Genomic DNA, 23,898 nt, shown 5'->3' on the forward strand with positions numbered 1-23,898 from the left:
GTACAGTGTAGTGGGTTTGTTTAAGGTGGAATCCTCCCTGTACAGTACAGTGTAGTGGGTTTGTTTAAGGTGGAATCCTCCCTGTACAGTACAGTGTAGTGGGTTTGTTTAAGGTGGAATCCTCCCTGTACAGTACAGTGTAGTGGGTTTGTTTAAGGTGGAATCCTCCCTGTACAGTACAGTGTACTGGGTTTGTTTAAGGTGGAATCCTCCCTGTACAGTACAATGTAGTGGGTTTGTTTAAGGTGGAATCCTCCCTGTACAGTACAGTGTACTGGGTTTGTTTAAGGTGGAATCCTCCCTGTACAGTACAGTGTAATGGGTTTGTTTAAGGTGTAATCCTCCCTGTACAGTACAATGTAGTGGGTTTGTTTAAGGTGGAATCATCCCTGTACAGTACAGTGTACTGGGTTTGTTTAAGGTGGAATCCTCCCTGTACAGTACAGTGTAATGGATATATTTAAGGTGGAGTGCTCCCTGTACAGTACAGTGTACTGGGTTTGTTTAAGGTGGAATCCTCCCTGTACAGTACAGTGTAATGGATATATTTAAGGTGGAGTGCTCCCTGTACAGTACAATGTAGTGGGTTTGTTTAAGGTGGAATCCTCCCTGTACAGTACAATGTAGTGGGTTTGTTTAAGGTGGAATCCTCCCTGTACAGTACAGTGTACTGGGTTTGTTTAAGGTGGAATCCTCCCTGTACAGTACAATGTACTGGGTTTGTTTAAGGTGGAATCCTCCCTGTACAGTACAATGTAGTGGGTTTGTTTAAGGTGGAATCCTCCCTGTACAGTACAGTGTACTGGGTTTGTTTAAGGTGGAATCCTCCCTGTACAGTACAATGTAATGGGTTTGTTTAAGGTGGAATCCTCCCTGTACAGTACAATGTAGTGGGTTTGTTTAAGGTGGAATCCTCCCTGTACAGTACAATGTACTGGGTTTGTTTAAGGTGGAATCCTCCCTGTACAGTACAATGTACTGGGTTTGTTTAAGGTGGAATCCTCCCTGTACAGTACAGTGTACTGGGTTTGTTTAAGGTGGAATCCTCCCTGTACAGTACAGTGTACTGGGTTTGTTTAAGGTGGAATCCTCCCTGTACAGTACAATGTACTGGGTTTGTTTAAGGTGGAATCCTCCCTGTACAGTACAGTGTACTGGGTTTGTTTAAGGTGGAATCCTCCCTGTACAGTACAGTGTAGTGGGTTTGTTTAAGGTGGAATCCTCCCTCTACAGTACAGTGTACTGGGTTTGTTTAAGCTGGAATCCTCCCTGTACAGTACAGTGTAGTGGGTTTGTTTAAGGTGGAATCCTCCCTGTACAGTACAGTGTACTGGGTTTGTTTAAGGTGGAATCCTCCCTGTACAGTACAGTGTAGTGGGTTTGTTTAAGGTGGAATCCTCCCTGTACAGTACAATGTACTGGGTTTGTTTAAGGTGGAATCCTCCCTGTACAGTACAGTGTAGTGGGTTTGTTTAAGGTGGAATCCTCCCTGTACAGTACAGTGTACTGGGTTTGTTTAAGGTGGAATCCTCCCTGTACAGTACAATGTACTGGGTTTGTTTAAGGTGGAATCCTCCCTGTACAGTACAGTGTACTGGGTTTGTTTAAGGTGGAATCCTCCCTGTACAGTACAATGTACTGGGTTTGTTTAAGGTGGAATCCTCCCTGTACAGTACAATGTACTGGGTTTGTTTAAGGTGGAATCCTCCCTGTACAGTACAGTGTACTGGGTTTGTTTAAGGTGGAATCCTCCCTGTACAGTACAGTGTAATGGATTTATTTAAGGTGGAGTTCTCCCTTGTACAATGTAGTATGTGTAATTGTTATATTTACGGTGTAATGCTCCCTTGTACTGTACAGTCCATGTAATGGTTCCATTTAGGGTGGAGTGCTACCTGTACCGCAAACTGTATAATGGGTTTATTCACAGTGGAATTCTCCCTGTACAGTAGTGTGTGTAATGGTTCTATTTAAGGTGGAGTGCTCCCTTGCACAACACAGTGGGTATAATGGGTTTAATTAAGTTGGAGTACTCCCTTGTACAGTACAGTGTGTGTAATGTAACTATTTAAGGAGTAGTGCTCCCTTGTACATTAGTGTGTATAATGGGTTTATTTAGGTGGACTGCTCTCAGTACAGTAGAGTGTGTAATGGTTCTATGTAAAGTGGAGTGTTGCCTGTATACAACAGAGTGTGTAATGGGTTTATTTAAGGTGGAGTGTTGTCTGTATAGTAGAGAGTGTGTCATGGTTCTATTTAAGATGAAGTGTTGCCTGTGTACTACAGAGTGTGTACTGGGTTTATTTAAGGTGGAGTGTTGCCTGTATAGTATAGATTGTGTAATGGTTCTATTTAAGGTGGAGTGCTGCCGGTATAGTACGGAGTGTGTAATGGTTCTATTTAAGGTGGAGTGTTGCCTGTATAGTACGGAGTGTGTAATGGTTCTATTTAAGGTGGAGTGTTGCCTGTATAGTACGGAGTGTGCAATGGTTCTATTTAAGGTGGAGTGTTGCCTGTATAGTACGGAGTGTGTAATGGTTCTATTTAAGGTGGAGTGTTGCCTGTACAGTATAGTGTGTGTTATGGTTCTATTTAAGGTGGAGTGTTGCCTGTACAGTACTAAGTGTGTAATGGTTCTATTTAAGGTGGATTGTTGCCTGTACAGTAGTGTGTGTAATTGGTTTATTTAAGGTGGAGTGTTGACTGTACATTACAGAGTGTGTAATGGTTCTATTTAAGGTGGATTGTTGCCTGTACAGTATATTGTGTGTAATGGTTTTATTTAAGTTGGAGTGTTGCCTGTACAGTACAAAGTGTGTAATGGTTCTATTTCAGGTGGAGTGTTGCCTGTACAGTATAGTGTGTGTAATTGGTTTATTTAAGGTGGAGTGTTGATTGTACATTACAGGGTGTGTAATGGTTTTATTTAAGTTGGAGTGTTGTCTGTACAGTACAGAGTGTGTAATGGTTCTATTTAAGGTGGAATGTTGCCTGTACAGTAGTGTGTACTCAGTTTATTTAAGGTGGAGTGTTGACTGTACATTACAGAGTGTGTAATGGTTCTATTTAAGTTGGAGTGTTGTCTGTACAGTACAGAGTGTGTAGTGGTTCTATATAAGGTGAAGTGTTGCCTGTACAGTACTAAGTGTGTAATGGTTCTATTTAAGGTGGAGTGTTCTCTGTACAGTATAGTGTGTGTAATTGGTTTATTTAAGGTGGAGTGTTGTCTGTACAGTACAGAGTGTGTAATGGTTCTATTTAAGGTGGAGTGTTGCCTGTACATTACAAAGTGTGTAATGGTTCTATTTACGGTGGAGTGTTGTCTGTACAGTATAGTGTGTGTAATGGTTCTAATTAAGGTGGAGTGTTGCCTGTACAATACAAGGTGTGTAATGGTTCTATTTAAGGTGGAATGTTGCCTGTACAGTAGTGTGTGTAATTGGTTTATTTAAGGTGGAGTGTTGACTGTACATTACAGAGTGTGTAATGGTTCTATTTAAGTTGGAGTGTTGTCTGTACAGTAGAGTGTGTAATGGTTCTATTTAAGGTGGAATGTTGCCTGTACAGTAGTGTGTATAATCAGTTTATTTAAGGTTGAGTGTTGCCTATACAGTACAGAGTGTGTAATGGTTCTATTTAAGGTGGAGTGTTGCCTGTACAGTATAGTGTGTGTAATGATTCTATTTAAGGTGGAGTGTTGCCTGTACAGTACAAAGTGTGTAATGGTTCTATTTAAGTTGCAGCGTTGTCTGTACAATACAGAGTGTGTAATGGTTCTATTTAAGTAGGAGTGTTGTCTGTACAGTACAAAGTGTGTAATGGTTCTATTTAAGGTGAAATGTTGCCTGTACAGTATAGTGTGTGTAGTGGTTCTATATAAGGTGGAGTGTTGCCTGTACAGTACAAAGTGTGTAATAGTTCTATTTAAGGTGGAGTGTTGCCTGTACAGAAGTGTGTGTAATCAGTTTATTTAAGGTGGAGTGTTGACTGTACATTACAGAGTGTGTAATGGGTTCATTTAAGTTGGAGTGTTGTCTGTACAGTACAGAGTGTGTAATGGTTCTATTTAAGGTGGAGTGTTGCCTGTACAGTATAGTGTGTGTAATGGTTCTATTTAAGGTGGAGGTTGCCTGTACAGTACAAAGTCTGTAATGGTTCTATTTAAGTTGGAGTGTTGTCTGCACAGTATAGTGTGTGTAATGGTTATATTTAAGGTGGAGTGTTGCCTGTACAGTACAAAGTGTGCAATGGTTCTATTTAAGGTGGAATGTTGCCTGTACAGTACAGTGTATAATTGGTTTATTTAAGGTGGAGTGTTGACTGTACATTACAGAGTGTGTAATGGTTCTCTTTAAGGTGGAATGTTGCCTGTACAGTAGTGTGTAATTGGTTTATTTAAGGTGGAGTGTTGTCTGTACAGTATAGTGTGTGTAATGATTCTATTTAAGGTGGAGTGTTGCCTGTACAGTACAAAGTGTGTAATGGTTCTATTTAAGGTGGAATGTTGCCTGTACAGTACAAAGTGTGTAATGGTTCTATTTAAGTTGGAGTGTTGTCTGTACAGTACAAAGTGTGTAATGGTTCTATTTAAGGTGGCGTGTTGCCTGTGCAGTTTCGGGTGTGTAATGGTTCTATATAAGGTGGAGTGTTGTCTGTACAGTACAAAGTGTGTAATGGTTTTATTTAAGGTGGAGTGTTGCCGGTATAGTACAGAGTGTGTAATGGTTCTATTTAAGGTGAAGTGTTGCCTGTACAGTACAAAGTGTGTAATGGTTCTATTTAAGGTGGAGTGTTGCCTGTACAGTACAAAGTGTGCAATGGTTCTATTTAAGGTGGAGTGTTGCCGGTATAGTACAGAGTGTGCAATGAGTTTATTTAAGGTGGAGTGTTGCCTGTATAGTACGGAGTGTGTAATGGTTCTATTTAAGGTGGAGTGTTGCCTGTACAGTACAAAGTGTGTAATGGTTCTATTTAAGGTGGAATGTTGCCTGTACAGTACAGTGTGTCTAATCGGTTTATTTAAGGTGGAGTGTTGACTGTACAGTACAGAGTGTGTAATGGGTTTATTTAAGTTGGAGTGTTGCCTGTACAGTACAAAGTGTGTAATGGTTCTATTTAACGTGGAGTGTTGCCTGTATGGTATAGTGTGTGTAATAGTTCTATTTAAGGTGGAGTGTTGCCTGTACAGTACAAAGTGTGTAATGGTTCTATTTAAGGTGGAATGTTGCCTGTACAGTACAGTGTGTGTAATCAGTTTATTTAAGCTGGAGTGTTGACTGTACATTACAGAGTGTGTAATGGTTCTATTTAAGGTGGAGTGTTGCCTGTACGGTATAGTGTGTGTAATGGTTCTATTTAAGGTGGAGTGTTGCCTGTACGGTATAGTGTGTGTAATGGTTCTATTTAAGGTGGAGTGTTGCCTGCACGGTACAGTGTGTGTAATGGTTCTATTTAAGGTGGAGTGTTGCCTGTAGAGTACAGAGTGTGTAATGGTTCTATTTAAGGTGGAGTGTTGCCTGTAGAGTACAGAGTGTGTAATGGTTCTATTTAAGGTGGAGTGTTGCCTGTAGAGTACAGAGTGTGTAATGGTTCTATTTAAGGTGGAGTGTTGCCTGTAGAGTACAGAGCGTGTAATGGTTCTATTTAAGGTGGAGTGTTGCCTGTAGAGTACAGAGTGTGTAATGGTTCTATTTAAGGTGGAGTGTTGCCTGTAGAGTACAGAGTGTGTAATGGTTCTATTTAAGGTGGAGTGTTGCCTGTAGAGTACAGAGTGTGTAATGGTTCTCTTTAAGGTACAGTTCATGGATGTGCAGTGCCTCTATTTCACAGGAGTGGGTACTTACTGAGAAGAGCCCCTCCATACAGCCTCACAGACGTTTTGCTGCTGGATCCGTCTTCATCAAAGACCGCGTCATACAGGCGCTCGGGAAAGATAAGAGCCTGGAAACAGATGGCCACATTTACTGAGAACATTCGCCACCCCCGCGCTCAGAGATTCCATCCTCCCGCTGCCCGTTCCCTACACTCTCCCACTCCCCCCCTCTTTATCCAATGCGTGCCATTCCCACCAGCAAACTTCAGATTGGAACATACCACGTACCCTTCTTTCCCCCTCAACACTCTGCACCTGATTTGTGTGCCAGTCCCAGTTCCTGTACAGTATATGGTGTCAGGCACACTACAGCTGGAGTAAGTCTCCTGTATCACACACACTGTAAAATGGAGAGGTCACAACAATGAAGGAGCCCGTCCTGTCTGTCAGGGTGATGGGGAATCGGATATATGGTCAGAAATGGGAAATCCTTGCTTCTGTAAAAAGAGCCAGTCTGCAAATAGCGTGATGATTCCCAGGTGATTGGCGTTCAGTCATGGTACAATGATCAAATTAAACGACAAAGGGAAGCATGGAACGTACAAAGGTTTAAAACCTGCCATTGGATGTCGGAGGTGACAGAGTGGTGCTTGCAGTGGTGGATTGTGGGAGGGAGACAGAGAGTGAGGGGGGGAGACAGAGAGTGAGGGAGAAGACAGAGAGTGAGGGGGGAGACAGAGAGTGAGGGAGAAGACAGAGAGTGAGGGAGAAGACAGAGAGTGAGGGGGGAGACAGAGAGTGAGGGGGGGAGACAGAGAGTGAGGGAGAAGACAGAGAGTGAGGGGGGAGACAGAGAGTGAGGGAGAAGACAGAGAGTGAGGGGGGAGACAGAGAGTGAGGGAGGGAGACAGAGAGTGAGGGAGAAGACAGAGAGTGAGGAGGGAGACAGAGAGTGAGGAGGGAGACAGAGAGTGAGGGAGAAGACAGAGAGTGAGGGGGAGACAGAGAGTGAGGAGGGAGACAGAGAGTGAGGGAGAAGACAGAGAGTGAGGGGGGAGACAGAGAGTGAGGGGGGGAGACAGAGAGTGAGGGAGAAGACAGAGAGTGAGGGGGGGAGACAGAGAGTGAGGGAGCAGACAGAGAGTGAGGGGGGAGACAGAGAGTGAGGAGGGAGACAGAGAGTGAGGGAGAAGACAGAGAGTGAGGGAGAAGACAGAGAGTGAGGGGGGAGACAGAGAGTGAGGGAGAAGACAGAGAGTGAGGGGGGAGACAGAGAGTGAGGAGGGAGACAGAGAGTGAGGGAGAAGACAGAGAGTGAGGGGGGAGACAGAGAGTGAGGAGGGAGACAGAGAGTGAGGGAGAAGACAGAGAGTGAGGGGGGAGACAGAGAGTGAGGAGGGAGACAGAGAGTGAGGGAGAAGACAGAGAGTGAGGGGGGAGACAGAGAGTGAGGAGGGAGACAGAGAGTGAGGGAGAAGACAGAGAGTGAGGGGGGAGACAGAGAGTGAGGAGGGAGACAGAGAGTGAGGGAGAAGACAGAGAGTGAGGGGGGAGACAGAGAGTGAGGAGGGAGACAGAGAGTGAGGGAGAAGACAGAGAGTGAGGGAGGGAGACAGAGAGTGAGGGAGAAGACAGAGAGTGAGGAGGGAGACAGAGAGTGAGGAGGGAGACAGAGAGTGAGGGAGAAGACAGAGAGTGAGGGGTGAGACAGAGAGTGAGGGGGGGAGGCAGAGAGTGAGGGAGAAGACAGAGAGTGAGGAGGGAGACAGAGAGTGAGGAGGGAGACAGAGAGTGAGGGAGAAGACAGAGAGTGAGGGGGGAGACAGAGAGTGAGGAGGGAGACAGAGAGTGAGGGAGAAGGCAGAGAGTGAGGGAGGGAGACAGAGAGTGAGGGGGGGAGACAGAGAGTGAGGGGGGAGACAGAGAGTGAGGAGGGAGACAGAGAGTGAGGGAGAAGACAGAGAGTGAGGGGGGAGACAGAGAGTGAGGAGGGAGACAGAGAGTGAGGGAGAAGACAGAGAGTGAGGGAGGGAGACAGAGAGTGAGGGAGAAGACAGAGAGTGAGGAGGGAGACAGAGAGTGAGGAGGGAGACAGAGAGTGAGGGAGAAGACAGAGAGTGAGGGGTGAGACAGAGAGTGAGGGGGGGAGGCAGAGAGTGAGGGAGAAGACAGAGAGTGAGGAGGGAGACAGAGAGTGAGGAGGGAGACAGAGAGTGAGGGAGAAGACAGAGAGTGAGGGGGGAGAGAGAGAGTGAGGGGGGGAGGCAGAGAGTGAGGGAGAAGACAGAGAGTGAGGGGGGAGACAGAGAGTGAGGGGGGGAGACAGAGAGTGAGGGGGAAGACAGAGAGTGAGGAGGGAGGCAGAGAGTGAGGGGGGGAGGCAGAGAGTGAGGGAGAAGACAGAGAGTGAGGGAGAAGACAGAGAGTGAGGAGGGAGGCAGAGAGTGAGGGGGGGAGGCAGAGACTGAGGGGGGAGACAGAGAGTGAGGGAGAAGACAGAGAGTGAGGGGGGGAGACAGAGAGTGAGGGGGGAGACAGAGAGTGAGGGGGGAGACAGAGAGTGTGGGAGGGAGACAGAGAGTGAGGGAGGGAGACAGAGAGTGAGGGAGGAGGCAGAGAGTGAGGGGGGAGGCAGAGAGTGAGGGGGGAGACAGAGAGTGAGGGAGAAGACAGAGAGTGAGGGGGGAGACAGAGAGTGAGGGGGGAGACAGAGAGTGAGGGGGGAGACAGAGAGTGAGGGAGAAGACAGAGAGTGAGGGGGGAGACAGAGAGTGAGGGGGGGAGACAGAGAGTGAGGGAGAAGACAGAGAGTGAGGGGGGAGACAGAGAGTGAGGAGGGAGACAGAGAGTGAGGGAGAAGACAGAGAGTGAGGGGGGAGACAGAGAGTGAGAAGTGGAGACAGAGAGTGAGGGGGGAGACAGAGAGTGAGGGAGGGAGACAGAGAGTGAGGGGGGAGACAGAGAGTGAGGGGGGGAGTCTGATAGTGAGGGAGGAGACAGAGAGTGAGGGAAGGAGACAGAGAGTGAGGGAGGAGAAAGAGAGTGAGGGAGGGAGTCAGAGAGGGAGGGAGACAGAGAGTGAGGGAGGGAGACAGAGAGTGAGGAATGGAGACAGAGAGTGAGGGAGGAGGCAGAGAGTGAGGGAGGGAGACAGAGAGTGAGGGGGGAGACAGAGAGTGAGGGGGGGAGTCTGATAGTGAGGGAGGAGACAGAGAGTGAGGGAAGGAGACAGAGAGTGAGGGAGGAGAAAGAGAGTGAGGGAGGGAGTCAGAGAGGGAGGGAGACAGAGAGTGAGGGAGGGAGACAGAGAGTGAGGGGGGAGACAGAGAGTGAGGGGGGGAGTCTGATAGTGAGGGAGGAGACAGAGAGTGAGGGAAGGAGACAGAGAGTGAGGGAGGAGAAAGAGAGTGAGGGAGGGAGTCAGAGAGGGAGGGAGACAGAGAGTGAGGGAGGGAGACAGAGAGTGAGGAATGGAGACAGAGAGTGAGGGAGGAGGCAGAGAGTGAGGGGGGAGACAGAGAGTGAGGGAGGGAGGCAGAGAATGAGGGAGAAGACAGAGAGTGAGGGGGGAGACAGAGAGTGAGGAGTGGAGACAGAGAGTGAGGGAGGGAGACAGAGAGTGAGGGAGGGAGACAGAGAGTGAGGGAGGGAAGACAGAGAGTGAGGGAGAAGACAGAGAGTGAGGGAGGGAGACAGAGAGTGAGGGAGGGAGACAGAGAGTGAGGGAGGGAAGACAGAGAGTGAGGGAGAAGACAGAGAGTGAGGGAGGGAGACAGAGAGTGAGGGGGGAGGCAGATAGTGAGGGAGGAGACAGAGAGTGAGGGAAGGAGACAGAGAGTGAGGGAGGAGAAAGAGAGTGAGGGAGGGAGTCAGAGAGGGAGGGAGACAGAGAGTGAGGGAGACAGAGAGTGAGGGAGGGAGACAGAGAGTGAGGGAGGGAAGACAGAGAGTGAGGGAGAAGACAGAGAGTGAGGGAGGGAGACAGAGAGTGAGGGAGGGAGACAGAGAGTGAGGGAGGGAGACAGAGAGTGAGGGAGGGAAGACAGAGAGTGAGGGAGAAGACAGAGAGTGAGGGAGGGAGACAGAGAGTGAGGGGGGAGGCAGATAGTGAGGGAGGAGACAGAGAGTGAGGGAAGGAGACAGAGAGTGAGGGAGGAGAAAGAGAGTGAGGGAGGGAGTCAGAGAGGGAGGGAGACAGAGAGTGAGGGAGGGAGACAGAGAGTGAGGGAGGGAAGACAGAGAGTGAGGGAGAAGACAGAGAGTGAGGGAGAAGACAGAGAGTGAGGGAGGGAGACAGAGAGTGAGGGAGGGAGACAGAGAGTGAGGGAGGGAAGACAGAGAGTGAGGGAGAAGACAGAGAGTGAGGGAGGGAGACAGAGAGTGAGGGGGGAGGCAGAGAGTGAGGGAGAAGACAGAGAGTGAGGGGGGAGACAGAGAGTGAGGGGGGAGACAGAGAGTGAGGGAGAAGACAGAGAGTGAGGGGGGAGACAGAGAGTGAGGAGTGGAGACAGAGAGTGAGGGAGGGAGACAGAGAGTGAGGGAGGGAGACAGAGAGTGAGGGGGGAGGCAGAGAGTGAGGGGGGAGACAGAGAGTGAGGGGGGAGACAGAGAGTGAGGGGGGAGACAGAGAGTGAGGGAGAAGACAGAGAGTGAGGGAGGGAGACAGAGAGTGAGGAGTGGAGACAGAGAGTGAGGGAGGGAGACAGAGAGTGAGGGAGGGAGACAGAGAGTGAGGGGGGAGGCAGAGAGTGAGGGGGGAGACAGAGAGTGAGGGAGGGAGACAGAGAGTGAGGGAGAAGACAGAGAGTGAGGAGGGAGACAGAGAGTGAGGAGGGAGACAGATAGTGAGGGGGGAGACAGAGAGTGAGGGAGAAGACAGAGAGTGAGGGAGGGAGACAGAGAGTGAGGGGGGAGGCAGAGAGTCAGGGGGGAGACAGAGAGTGAGGGGGGAGACAGAGAGTGAGGAGTGGAGACAGAGAGTGAGGAGTGGAGACAGAGAGTGAGGGAGGGAGACAGAGAGTGAGGGAGGAGACAGAGAGTGAGGGGGGAGGCAGAGAGTGAGGGGGGAGACAGAGAGTGAGGGGGGAGACAGAGAGTGAGGGGGGAGACAGAGAGTGAGGGGGGAGACAGAGAGTGAGGAGTGGAGACAGAGAGTGAGGGGGGAGACAGAGAGTGAGGGAGGGAGACAGAGAGTGAGGGGGGAGACAGAGAGTGAGGGGGGGAGGCAGAGACTGAGGGAGAAGACAGAGGGTGAGGGGGGAGACAGAGAGTGAGGGAGGGAGACAGAGAGTGAGGGAGGAGACAGAGAGTGAGGGGGGAGGCAGAAAGTGAGGGGGGAGGCAGAGAGTGAGGGAGGGAGACAGAGAGTGAGGGGGGGAGACAGAGAGTGAGGGGGGGAGACAGAGAGTGAGGGAGGGAGACAGAGGGTGAGGGGGGAGACAGAGAGTGAGGGAGGGAGACAGAGAGTGAGGGGGGAGGCAGAGAGTGAGGGGGGAGGCAGAGAGTGAGGGAGGGAGACAGAGAGTGAGGGGGGGAGACAGAGAGTGAGGGGGGGAGACAGAGAGTGAGGGAGAAGACAGAGAGTGAGGGGGGGAGACAGAGAGTGAGGGGGGGAGACAGAGAGTGAGGGAGAAGACAGAGAGTGAGGGTGGGAGACAGAGAGTGAGGGGGGAGACAGAGAGTGAGGGAGAAGACAGAGGGTGAGGGAGGGAGACAGAGAGTGAGGGGGGAGGCAGAGAGTCAGGGGGGAGACAGAGAGTGAGGGGGGAGACAGAGAGTGAGGAGTGGAGACAGAGAGTGAGGAGTGGAGACAGAGAGTGAGGGAGGGAGACAGAGAGTGAGGGAGGAGACAGAGAGTGAGGGGGGAGGCAGAGAGTGAGGGGGGAGACAGAGAGTGAGGGGGGAGACAGAGAGTGAGGGGGGAGACAGAGAGTGAGGGGGGAGACAGAGAGTGAGGAGTGGAGACAGAGAGTGAGGGGGGAGACAGAGAGTGAGGGAGGGAGACAGAGAGTGAGGGGGGAGACAGAGAGTGAGGGGGGGAGGCAGAGACTGAGGGAGAAGACAGAGGGTGAGGGGGGAGACAGAGAGTGAGGGAGGAGACAGAGAGTGAGGGGGGAGGCAGAAAGTGAGGGGGGAGGCAGAGAGTGAGGGAGGGAGACAGAGAGTGAGGGGGGGAGACAGAGAGTGAGGGGGGGAGACAGAGAGTGAGGGAGGGAGACAGAGGGTGAGGGGGGAGACAGAGAGTGAGGGAGGGAGACAGAGAGTGAGGGGGGAGGCAGAGAGTGAGGGGGGAGGCAGAGAGTGAGGGAGGGAGACAGAGAGTGAGGGGGGGAGACAGAGAGTGAGGGGGGGAGACAGAGAGTGAGGGAGAAGACAGAGAGTGAGGGGGGGAGACAGAGAGTGAGGGGGGGAGACAGAGAGTGAGGGAGAAGACAGAGAGTGAGGGTGGGAGACAGAGAGTGAGGGGGGAGACAGAGAGTGAGGGAGAAGACAGTGGGTGAGGGGGAGACAGAGAGTGAGGGAGAAGACAGAGGGTGAGGGGGAGACAGAGAGTGAGGGAGGGAGACAGAGAGTGAGGGGGGAGGCAGAGAGTGAGGGGGGAGGCAGAGAGTGAGGGAGGGAGACAGAGAGTGAGGAGGGAGACAGAGAGTGAGGGAGGAGACAGAGAGTGAGGGAGGGAGACAGAGAGTGAGGGAGGAGACAGAGAGTGAGGGAGGGAGACAGAGAGTGAGGGAGGAGACAGAGAGTGAGGGAGGGAGACAGAGAGTGAGGGAGGAGACAGAGAGTGAGGGAGGAGACAGAGAGTGAGGGAGAAGACAGAGAGTGAGGGAGGGGGCAGAGAGTCAGGGGGAGGCAATGAGTGAGGGAGGGAGACAGAGAGTGAGGGGGAGAAAGAGAGTGAGGGAGGGAGACAGAGAGGGAGGGAGACAGAGAGTGAGGGAGGGAGACAGAGAGTGAGGGAGGGAGACAGAGAGGGAGGGAGACAGAGAGTGAGGGAGGGAGACAGAGAGTGGCGGAGGGCGATAGAGTGAAGGAGGAGAGAGCGAATGTGGGAGGGAGACAGCGAGTGAGGGTGGAGGCAGCGAGTGAGGATGGGAGACAGTGAATGAGAGGGAGAAAGCGTGTGAGGGAGACAGAGAGTGAGGGAGGGAGTCTGATAGTGAGGGAGGAGACAGAGTGAGGGAAGGAGACAGAGAGTGAGGGAGGAGAAAGAGAGTGAGGGAGGGAGTCAGAGAGGGAGGGAGACAGAGAATGAGGGAGGGAGACAGAGAGTGAGGGATGGAGACAGAGAGTGAGGAAGGGAGACTGAGTGAGGATGGAGACAGAGAGTGAGGGAGGAGTCAGAGAGTGAGGGAAGGAGACAGAGAGTGGGGGAGGGCGATAGAGTGAGGGAGGAGAGAGCGAATTAAGGAGGGAGACAGTGAATGATGGAGGAGACAGCGAGTGAGGGAGGAGGTAGCGAGTGAGGGAGGAGACAGCGAGTGAGGGAGGAGGCAGCGGGTGAGGGAGGGAGACAGTGAGTGAGGGAGGACGTAGTGAGTGAGTGAGGGAGACATCGAGTGAGGGAGGGAGAGAGGGAGGAGGTGAACTGAGGGAAGGAGACAATGAGGGAGGGAGGGAGAGAGGGAGGAGGTGAACTGAGGGAGTGAGGCAGTGATTAATATAACTGCACAGCAGGTACCTTGAACTCTACCAGATGCTCAAACACCTGGACAGCTTGCAGCAGATGTTGTCTCTGAGCAGCTCACACAGATAATGCAGTTTGATAAATCTGTGATAGTTTTAGTCCCCACACAATTATAAATGCTAATTGGTGATGGCACTTTGTGAGAAAAATAATTAATTTGCTTTTCATTTCAGTTAAATATCAAAACCATTAAAACTGCAAACTCCAACAGCCTCTGTGACATTCACGAGACAGCTCTCTCCAACCTCCCATCAGCAGCTCCCCATTACACACTCTCGGGTGAATCCACACTCACCACAGCTACAATTTAAAACTTACATGAGAATGCAGTATCTTTAGACCCAGTGTATCACAGTATCATACTAGGGACAGCACAGGAGGAGGCCATTCGGCCCATCGTGTCTGTACCAGCACTTTGAAAGAGCTATCCAATTAGACCCATTCCCCTGCTCTTTCCCGAAGCCCTGTAAATTTTTTCCCTTCAAGTATTTATCGAATTCCCTTTTGAAAGTTACGATTTGATCTGCTTCCACCACCCTTTCAGGCAGTGCATTCCCGATCATTACAACTCGCTGCGTAAAAAAATGTTTCATCATGTCGCCTCTGGCTCTTTTGCTGATCACTTTAAATCTGGGTCCTCTGGTTACCGACCCCTCTGCCACTGGAAACAGTTTCTCCTTATTTACTCTGTCAAAACCGTTCGTGATTTTGAACATAAATTTCTCCTTAACCTCTGTGTTCTGAGGAGAACAATCCCAGCTTCTCCCATCTCTCCACATATCTGAAGTCCCTCATCCCTGGAACCATTCTAGTAAATCTCTTCTGCATTCTTGCTAAGGCCTTCACATCCTTCCTAAAGTGCAGTGCCCAGAATTGGACACAATGCTACAGCTCTGGCTGAACCAGTGCCTTATAAAGGTTCAACATAACTTCCTTGCTTTTTTACTCTTTGTCTCTATTTATAAAGCCCAGGATCCCGTATGCTTTCTGAACCGCTTTCTCAGCCTGTCCTGCCACCTTCAAAGATTTGTGCACAAACACCCCCAGGTCTCTCTGTTCCTGCACCCCCTTTAGAATTGTACCACTTAGTTAAAATTGACTCTCCTCATTCTTCCTGCCAAAAAGTATCAATTTGAACTTCTCTGCATTAAATTTCACTTGCCATATGACCGCCCATTCCACCAGCCTGCCGATATCCTCTTGAAGTCTATTACTATCCTCCTCACTGTTTACTAAACTTCCAAGTTTTGTGTCATCTGCAAATTATGAAATTGTGCCCTGTACACCCAAGTCCAAGTCATTAATATATATCAAGAAAAGCAGTGGTCCCAGCACCGATCCCTGGGGAACACCACTGTGCACCTCCCTCCAGTCCGAAAAACAATCGTTCACCACTACTCTCTGTTTCCTGTCACTGAGCCAATTTCATGTCCATGCTGCCACTGCCCCTTTTATTTCATGGGATTCAATTTTGCTGACAAGCCTATTATGTGGCACTTTATTGAACACCTTTTCAAAGTCCATATACACAACAACTGGAGAATCCTGTAGTATATTTATACCCAGTGTGGGAGAATCCTGCAGTATATTTATACCCAGTGTAGGAGAATCCTGTAGTATATTTATACCCAGTGTAGGAGAATCCTGCAGTATATTTATCCCCAGTGTCGGAGAATCCTGCAGTATATTTATACCCAGTGTCGGAGAATCCTGCAGTATATTTATACCCAGTGTCGGAGAATCCTGTAGTATATTCATACCCAGTGTAGGAGAATCCTGCAGTATATTTATCCCCAGTGTCGGAGAATCCTGCAGTATATTTATACCCAGTGTCGGAGAATCCTGCAGTATATTTATCCCCAGTGTCGGAGAATCCTGCAGTATATTTATACCCAGTGTCGGAGAACCCTGCAGTATATTTATACCCAGTGTAGGAGAATCCTGCAGTATATTTATACCCAGTGTCGGAGAATCCTGCAGTATATTTATACCCAGTGCAGGAGAATCCTGCAGTATATTTATACCCAGTGTACGAGAATCCTGCAGTATATTTATACCCAGTGTAGGAGAATCCTGCAGTATATTTATACCCAGTGTAGGAGAATCCTGCAGTATATTTATACGCAGTGTAGGAGAATCCTGCAGTATATTTATACCCAGTGTAGGAGAATCCTGTAGTATATTTATACCCAGTGTAGGAGAATCCTGCAGTATATTTATCCCCAGTGTCGGAGAATCCTGTATTATATTTATACCCCAGTGTAGGAGAATCCTGCAGTATATTTATACCCCAGTGTAGGAGAATCCTGCAGTATATTTATACCCAGTGTAGGAGAATCCTGTGGTATATTTATAACCAGTGTAGGAGAATCCTGCAGTATATTTATACCCAGTGTAGGGGAATCCTGCAGTATATTTATACCCAGTGTCGGAGAATCCTGCAGTATATTCAACCCCAGTGTCCGAGAATCCTGCAGTATATTTATAAACAGTGCAGGAGAATCCTGGAGTATATTTATACCCAGTGTAGGAGAATCCTGCAGTATATTTATACCCAGTGTAGGAGAATCCTGCAGTATATTTATACCCAGTGTAGGAGAATCCTGCAGTATATTTATCCCCAGTGTAGGAGAGTCCTGCAGTATATTTATACCCAGTGCAGGAGAATCCTACAGTATATTTATACCCAGTGTAGGAGAATCCTGGAGTATATTTATACCCAGTGTAGGAGAATCCTGCAGTATATTTATACCCAGTGTAGGAGAATCCTGCAGTATATTTATACCCAGTGTAGGAGAATCCTGGAGTATATTTATACCCAGTGTAGGAGAATCCTGCAGTATATTTATACCCAGTGCAGGAGAATCCTGTAGTATATTTATACCCAGTGTAGGAGAATCCTGCAGTATATTTATCCCCAGTGTCGGAGAATCCTGTATTATATTTATACCCAGTGTAGGAGAATCCTGCAGTATATTTATACCCAGTGTCGGAGAATCCTGCAGTATATTTATACCCAGTGTAGGAGAATCCTGCAGTATATTTATACCCAGTGTAGGAGAATACTGCAGTATATTTATACCCAGTGTAGGAGAATCCTGCAGTATATTTATACCCAGTGTAGGAGAATCCTGCAGTATATTTATATCCAGTGTAGGAGAATCCTGCAGTATATTTATATCCAGTGTAGGAGAATCCTGCAGTATATTTATACCCAGTGTAGGAGAATCCTGCAGTATATTTATACCCAGTGTAGGAGAATCCTGCAGTATATTTATACCCAGTGTAGGAGAATCCTGCAGTATATTTATTCCCAGTGTAGGAGAATCCTGCAGTATATTTATCCCCAGTGTAGGAGAATCCTGCAGTATATTTATACCCAGTGTAGGAGAATCCTGCAGTATATTTATACCCAGTGTAGGAGAATCCTGCAGTATATTTATATCCAGTGTAGGAGAATCCTGCAGTATATTTATTCCCAGTGTAGGAGAATCCTGCAGTATATTTATCCCCAGTGTAGGAGAATCCTGCAGTATATTTATACCCAGTGTAGGAGAATCCTGCAGTATATTTATACCCAGTGTCGGAGAATCCTGCAGTATATTTATATCCAGTGTAGGAGAATCCTGCAGTATATTTATACCCCAGTGTCGGAGAATCCTGCAGTATATTTATACCCAGTGTAGGAGAATCCTGCAGTATATTTATACCCAGTGTAGGAGAATCCTGCAGTATATTTATACCCAGTGTAGGAGAATCCTGCAGTATATTTACATCCAGTGTAGGAGAATCCTGCAGTATATTTATACCCCAGTGTAGGAGAATCCTGCAGTATATTTATATCCAGTGTAGGAGAATCCTGCAGTATATTTATACCCCAGTGTAGGAGAATCCTGCAGTATATTTATACCCAGTGTAGGAGAATCCTGCAGTATATTTATACCCAGTGTAGGAGAATCCTGCAGTATATTTATACCCAGTGTAGGAGAATCCTGGAGTATATTTATACCCAGTGTCGGAGAATCCTGCAGTATATTTATACCCAGTGTAGGAGAATCCTGCAGTACATTTATCCCCAGTGTAGGAGAATCCTGCAGTATATTTATACCCAGTGTAGGAGAATCCTGCAGTATATTTATACCCAGTGTAGGAGAATCCTGCAGTATATTTATACCCAGTGTCGGAGAATCCTGCAGTATATTTATCCCCAGTGTAGGAGAATCCTGCAGTATATTTACACCCAGTGTAGGAGAATCCTGCAGTATATTTATACCCAGTGTAGGAGAATCCTGCAGTATATTTATACCCAGTGTAGGAGAATCCTGCAGTATATTTATACCCAGTGCAGGAGAATCCTGCAGTATATTTATACCCAGTGCAGGAGAATCCTGCAGTATATTTATACCCAGTGTAGGAGAATCCTGCAGTATATTTATACCCAGTGCAGGAGAATCCTGCAGTATATTTATTCCCAGTGTAGGAGAATCCTGCAGTATATTTATACCCAGTGTCGGAGAATCCTGCAGTATATTTATACCCAGTGTCGGAGAATCCTGCAGTATATTTATACCCAGTGTAGGAGAATCCTGCAGTACATTTATACCCAGTGTCGGAGAATCCTGCAGTATATTTATACCCCAGTGTAGGAGAATCCTGCAGTATATTTATCCCCAGTGTCGGAGAATCCTGCAGTATATTTATACCCAGTGTCGGAGAATCCTGCAGTATATTTATACCCAGTGTCGGAGAATCCTGCAGTATATTTATACCCAGTGTAGGAGAATCCTGCAGTATATTTATACCCCAGTGTAGGAGAATCCTGCAGTACATTTATCCCCAGTGTCGGAGAATCCTGCAGTATATTTATACCCAGTGTAGGAGAATCCTGCAGTATATTTATACCCAGTGTCGGAGAATCCTGCAGTATATTTATACCCAGTGTAGGAGAATCCTGCAGTATATTTATACCCCAGTGTTGGAGAATCCTGCAGTACATTTATCCCCAGTGTCGGAGAATCCTGCAGTATATTTATACCCAGTGTAGGAGAATCCTGCAGTATACTTATAACCAGTGTAGGAGAATCCTGCAGTATATTTATACCCAGTGTCGGAGAATCCTGGAGTATATTTATCCCCAGTGTAGGAGAATCCTGCAGTATATTTATCCCCAGTGTAGGAGAATCCTGCAGTATATTTATCCCCAGTGTAGGAGAATCCTGGAATATATTTATCCCCAGTGTAGGAGAATCCTGCAGTATATTTATACCCAGTGTAGGAGAATACTGCAGTATATTTATCCCCAGTGTAGGAGAATCCTGGAGTATATTTATACCCAGTGTCGGAGAATCCTGCAGTATATTTATCCCCAGTGTAGGAGAATCCTGGAATATATTTATACCCAGTGTCGGAGAATCCTGCAGTATATTTATACCCAGTGTAGGAGAATCCTGCAGTATATTTATCCCCAGTGTCGGAGAATCCTGGAGTATATTTATACCCAGTGTCGGAGAATCCTGCAGTATATTTATCCCCAGTGTAGGAGAATCCTGCAGTATATTTATACCCAGTGTAGGAGAATCCTGCAGTATATTTACCCCAGTGTAGGAGAATCCTGGAGTATATTTATACCCAGTGTCGGAGAATCCTGCAGTATATTTATACCCAGTGTAGGAGAATCCTGCAGTATATTTATCCCCAGTGTAGGAGAATCCTGGAGTATATTTATACCCAGTGTCGGAGAATCCTGCAGTATATTTATCCCCAGTGTAGGAGAATCCTGGAGTATATTTATACCCAGTGTCGGAGAATCCTGCAGTATATTTATACCCAGTGTAGGAGAATCCTGCAGTATATTTATACCCAGTGTAGGAGAATCCTGCAGTATATTTATACCCAGTGTAGGAGAATCCTGCAGTATATTTATACCCCAGTGTAGGAGAGTCCTGCAGTATATTTATACCCAGTGTAGGAGAGTCCTGCAGTATATTTATCCCCAGTGTAGGAGAATCCTGCAGTATATTTATCCCCAGTGTCGGAGAATCCTGCAGTATATTTATACCCAGTGTAGGAGAATCCTGCAGTATATTTATACCCAGTGTAGGAGAATCCTGCAGTATATTTATACCCCAGTGTAGGAGAGTCCTGCAGTATATTTATACCCAGTGTAGGAGAGTCCTGCAGTATATTTATACCCGGTGTAGGAGAATCCTGCAGTATATTTATACCCGGTGTAGGAGAATCCTGCAGTATATTTATACCCCAGTGTAGTAGAATCCTGCAGTATATTTATACCCAGTGTAGGAGAATCCTGCAGTATATTTATACCCAGTGTAGGAGAATCCTGCAGTATATTTATACCCAGTGTAGGAGAATCCTGCAGTATATTTATACCCAGTGTCGGGGAATCCTGCAGTATATTTATACCCAGTGTCGGAGAATCCTGCAGTATATTTATACCCAGTGTCGGAGAATCCTGCAGTATATTTATACCCAGTGTCGGGGAATCCTGCAGTATATTTATACCCAGTGCAGGAGAATCCTGCAGTATATTTATACCCAGTGTAGGAGAATCCTGCAGTATATTTATCCCCAGTGTCGGAGAATCCTGCAGTATATTTATACCCAGTGTAGGAGAATCCTGCAGTATATTTATACCCAGTGTAGGAGAATCCTGCAGTATATTTATACCCCAGTGTAGGAGAATCCTGCAGTATATTTATACCCAGTGTAGGAGAATCCTGCAGTATATTTATCCCCAGTGTCGGAGAATCCTGCAGTATATTTATACCCAGTGTAGGAGAGTCCTGCAGTATATTTATACCCAGTGTAGGAGAATCCTGCAGTATATTTATACCCAGTGTAGGAGAATCCTGCAGTATATTTATACCCAGTGTTGGAGAATCCTGCAGTATATTTATACCCCAGTGTAGGAGAATCCTGCAGTATATTTATACCCAGTGTAGGAGAATCCTGCAGTATATTTATACCCAGTGTAGGAGAATCCTGCAGTATATTTATACCCAGTGTAGGAGAATCCTGCAGTATATTTATCCCCAGTGTAGGAGAATCCTGCAGTATATTTATACCCAGTGTCGGAGAATCCTGCAGTATATTTATACCCCAGTGTCGGAGAATCCTGCAGTATATTTATACCCCAGTGTAGGAGAGTCCTGCAGTATATTTATACCCAGTGTCGGAGAGTCCTGCAGTATATTTATCCCCAGTGTAGGAGAATCCTGCAGTATATTTATCCCCAGTGTCGGAGAATCCTGCAGTATATTTATACCCCAGTGTAGGAGAATCCTGCAGTATATTTATACCCAGTGTAGGAGAATCCTGCAGTATATTTATACCCAGTGTAGGAGAATCCTGCAGTATATTTATCCCCAGTGTAGGAGAATCCTGCAGTATATTTATACCCCAGTGTAGGAGAATCCTGCAGTATATTTATACCCAGTGTAGGAGAATCCTGCAGTATATTTATACCCAGTGTAGGAGAATCCTGCAGTATATTTATACCCCAGTGTAGTAGAATCCTGCAGTATATTTATACACAGTGTAGGAGAATCCTGCAGTATATTTATACCCAGTGTAGGAGAATCCTGCAGTATATTTATACCCAGTGTAGGAGAATCCTGCAGGATATTTATACCCAGTGTCGGGGAATCCTGCAGTATATTTATACCCAGTGTCGGAGAATCCTGCAGTATATTTATACCCAGTGTCGGAGAATCCTGCAGTATATTTATACCCAGTGTCGGGGAATCCTGCAGTATATTTATACCCAGTGTAGGAGAATCCTGCAGTATATTTATACCCAGTGTGGGAGAATCCTGCAGTATATTTATCCCCAGTGTCGGAGAATCCTGCAGTATATTTATACCCAGTGTAGGAGAATCCTGGAGTATATTTATACCCAGTGTAGGAGAGTCCTGCAGTATATTTATACCCAGTGTAGGAGAATCCTGGAGTATATTTATACCCAGTGTAGGAGAATCCTGCAGTATATTTATACCCAGTGTAGGAGAATCCTGCAGTATATTTATACCCAGTGTTGGAGAGGCCTGCAGTATATTTATACCCAGTGTAGGAGAATCCTGCAGTATATTTATACCCAGTGTAGGAGAATCCTGCAGTATATTTATACCCAGTGTAGGAGAATCCTGCAGTATATTTATCCCCAGTGTGGGAGAGTCCTGCAGTATATTTATACACAGTGTCGGAGAATCCTACAGTATATTTATACCCAGTGTAGGAGAATCCTGGAGTATATTTATACACAGTGTAGGAGAATCCTACAGTATATTTATACCCAGTGTAGGAGAATCCTGGAGTATATTTATACCCCAGTGTAGGAGAATCCTGCAGTATATTTATACCCAGTGTAGGAGAATCCTGCAGAATATTTATACCCAGTGTAGGAGAATCCTGCAGTATATTTATCCCCAGTGTCGGAGAATCCTGGAGTATACTTATACCCAGTGTCGGAGAATCCTGCAGTATATTTATCCCCAGTGTAGGAGAATCCTGGAGTATATTTATACCCAGTGTAGGAGAATCCTGCAGTATATTTATACCCAGTGTAGGAGAATCCTGCAGTATATTTATACCCAGTGTCGGAGAATCCTGCAGTATATTTATACCCAGTGTAGGAGAATCCTGCAGTATATTTATCCCCAGTGTAGGAGAATCCTGGAGTATATTTATACCCAGTGTAGGAGAGTCCTGCAGTATATTTATACCCAGTGTAGGAGAATCCTGCAGTATATTTATACCCAGTGTAGGAGAATCCTGCAGTATATTTATACCCCAGTGTAGGAGAGTCCTGCAGTATATTTATACCCAGTGTAGGAGAATCCTGGAGTATATTTATACCCAGTGTAGGAGAATCCTGCAGTATATTTATACCCAGTGTAGGAGAATCCTGCAGTATATTTATACCCAGTGTCGGAGAATCCTGCAGTATATTTATACCCAGTGTAGGAGAATCCTGCAGTATATTTATCCCCAGTGTAGGAGAATCCTGGAGTATATTTATACCCAGTGTCGGAGAATCCTGCAGTATATTTATCCCCAGTGTAGGAGAATCCTGGAGTATATTTATACCCAGTGTCGGAGAATCCTGCAGTATATTTAATACCCAGTGTAGGAGAATCCTGCAGTATATTTATCCCCAGTGTCGGAGAATCCTGCAGTATATTTATACCGAGTGTAGGAGTATCCTGCAGTATATTTATACCGAGTGTAGGAGAATCCTGCAGTATATTTATACCCAGTGTAGGAGAATCCTGCAGTATATTTATACCCCAGTGTAGGAGAGTCCTGCAGTATATTTATACCCAGTGTAGGAGAGTCCTGCAGTATATTTATCCCCAGTGTAGGAGAATCCTGCAGTATATTTATCCCCAGTGTCGGAGAATCCTGCAGTATATTTATACCCAGTGTAGGAGAATCCTGCAGTATATTTATACCCAGTGTAGGAGAATCCTGCAGTATATTTTATACCCCAGTGTAGGAGAGTCCTGCAGTATATTTATACCCAGTGTAGGAGAGTCCTGCAGTATATTTATCCCCAGTGTAGGAGAATCCTGCAGTATATTTATCCCCAGTGTCGGAGAATCCTGCAGTATATTTATACCCCAGTGTAGGAGAATCCTGCTGTATATTTATACCCAGTGTAGGAGAATCCTGCAGTATATTTATACCCAGTGTAGGAGAATCCTGCAGTATATTTATCCCCAGTGCAGGAGAATCCTGCAGTATATTTATACCCCAGTGTCGGAGAATCCTGCAGTATATTTATACCCAGTGTAGGAGAATCCTGCAGTATATTTATACCCAGTGTAGGAGAATCCTGCAGTATATTTATACCCCAGTGTAGGAGAATCCTGCAGTATATTTATACCCAGTGTAGGAGAATCCTGCAGTATATTTATACCCAGTGTAGGAGAATCCTGCAGTATATTTATACCCAGTGTCGGGGAATCCTGCAGTATATTTATACCCAGTGTCGGAGAATCCTGCAGTATATTTATACCCAATGTCGGAGAATCCTGCAGTATATTTATACCCAGTGTCGGGGAATCCTGCAGTATATTTATAACCAGTGTAGGAGAATCCGGAAGTATATTTATACCCAGTGTAGGAGAATCCTGCAGTATATTTATCCCCAGTGTCGGAGAATCCTGCAGTATATTTATACCCAGTGCAGGAGAATCCTGGAGTATATTTATACCCAGTGTAGGAGAGTCCTGCAGTATATTTATACCCCAGTGTAGGAGAGTCCTGCAGTATATTTGTACCCCAGTGCAGGAGAATCCTGCAGTATATTTATACCCAGTGTAGGAGAATCCTGCAGTATATTTATACCCCAGTGTAGGAGAATCCTGCAGTATATTTA

The 23,898-nt window shown here is 46.8% G+C and overlaps 1 protein-coding gene across 3 annotated transcripts in view; it reads right to left on the minus strand.

The window, feature by feature from the left end:
- Positions 1 to 23,898, minus strand: part of LOC137327810 (tumor protein p53-inducible protein 11-like) — a 413,617-nt gene that overhangs the window by 32,518 nt on the left and 357,201 nt on the right. For all 3 annotated transcript variants that reach the window (XM_067993630.1, XM_067993629.1, XM_067993628.1), the window contains one exon: positions 5,844 to 5,940. In XM_067993630.1, the coding sequence (XP_067849731.1) occupies positions 5,844 to 5,940 (97 nt within the window). The remainder of the gene's footprint in view (positions 1 to 5,843; positions 5,941 to 23,898) is intronic.

The sequence above is a fragment of the Heptranchias perlo genome, chromosome 12, assembly GCF_035084215.1.
Source record: "Heptranchias perlo isolate sHepPer1 chromosome 12, sHepPer1.hap1, whole genome shotgun sequence".
NCBI lineage: Eukaryota > Metazoa > Chordata > Chondrichthyes > Hexanchiformes > Hexanchidae > Heptranchias > Heptranchias perlo.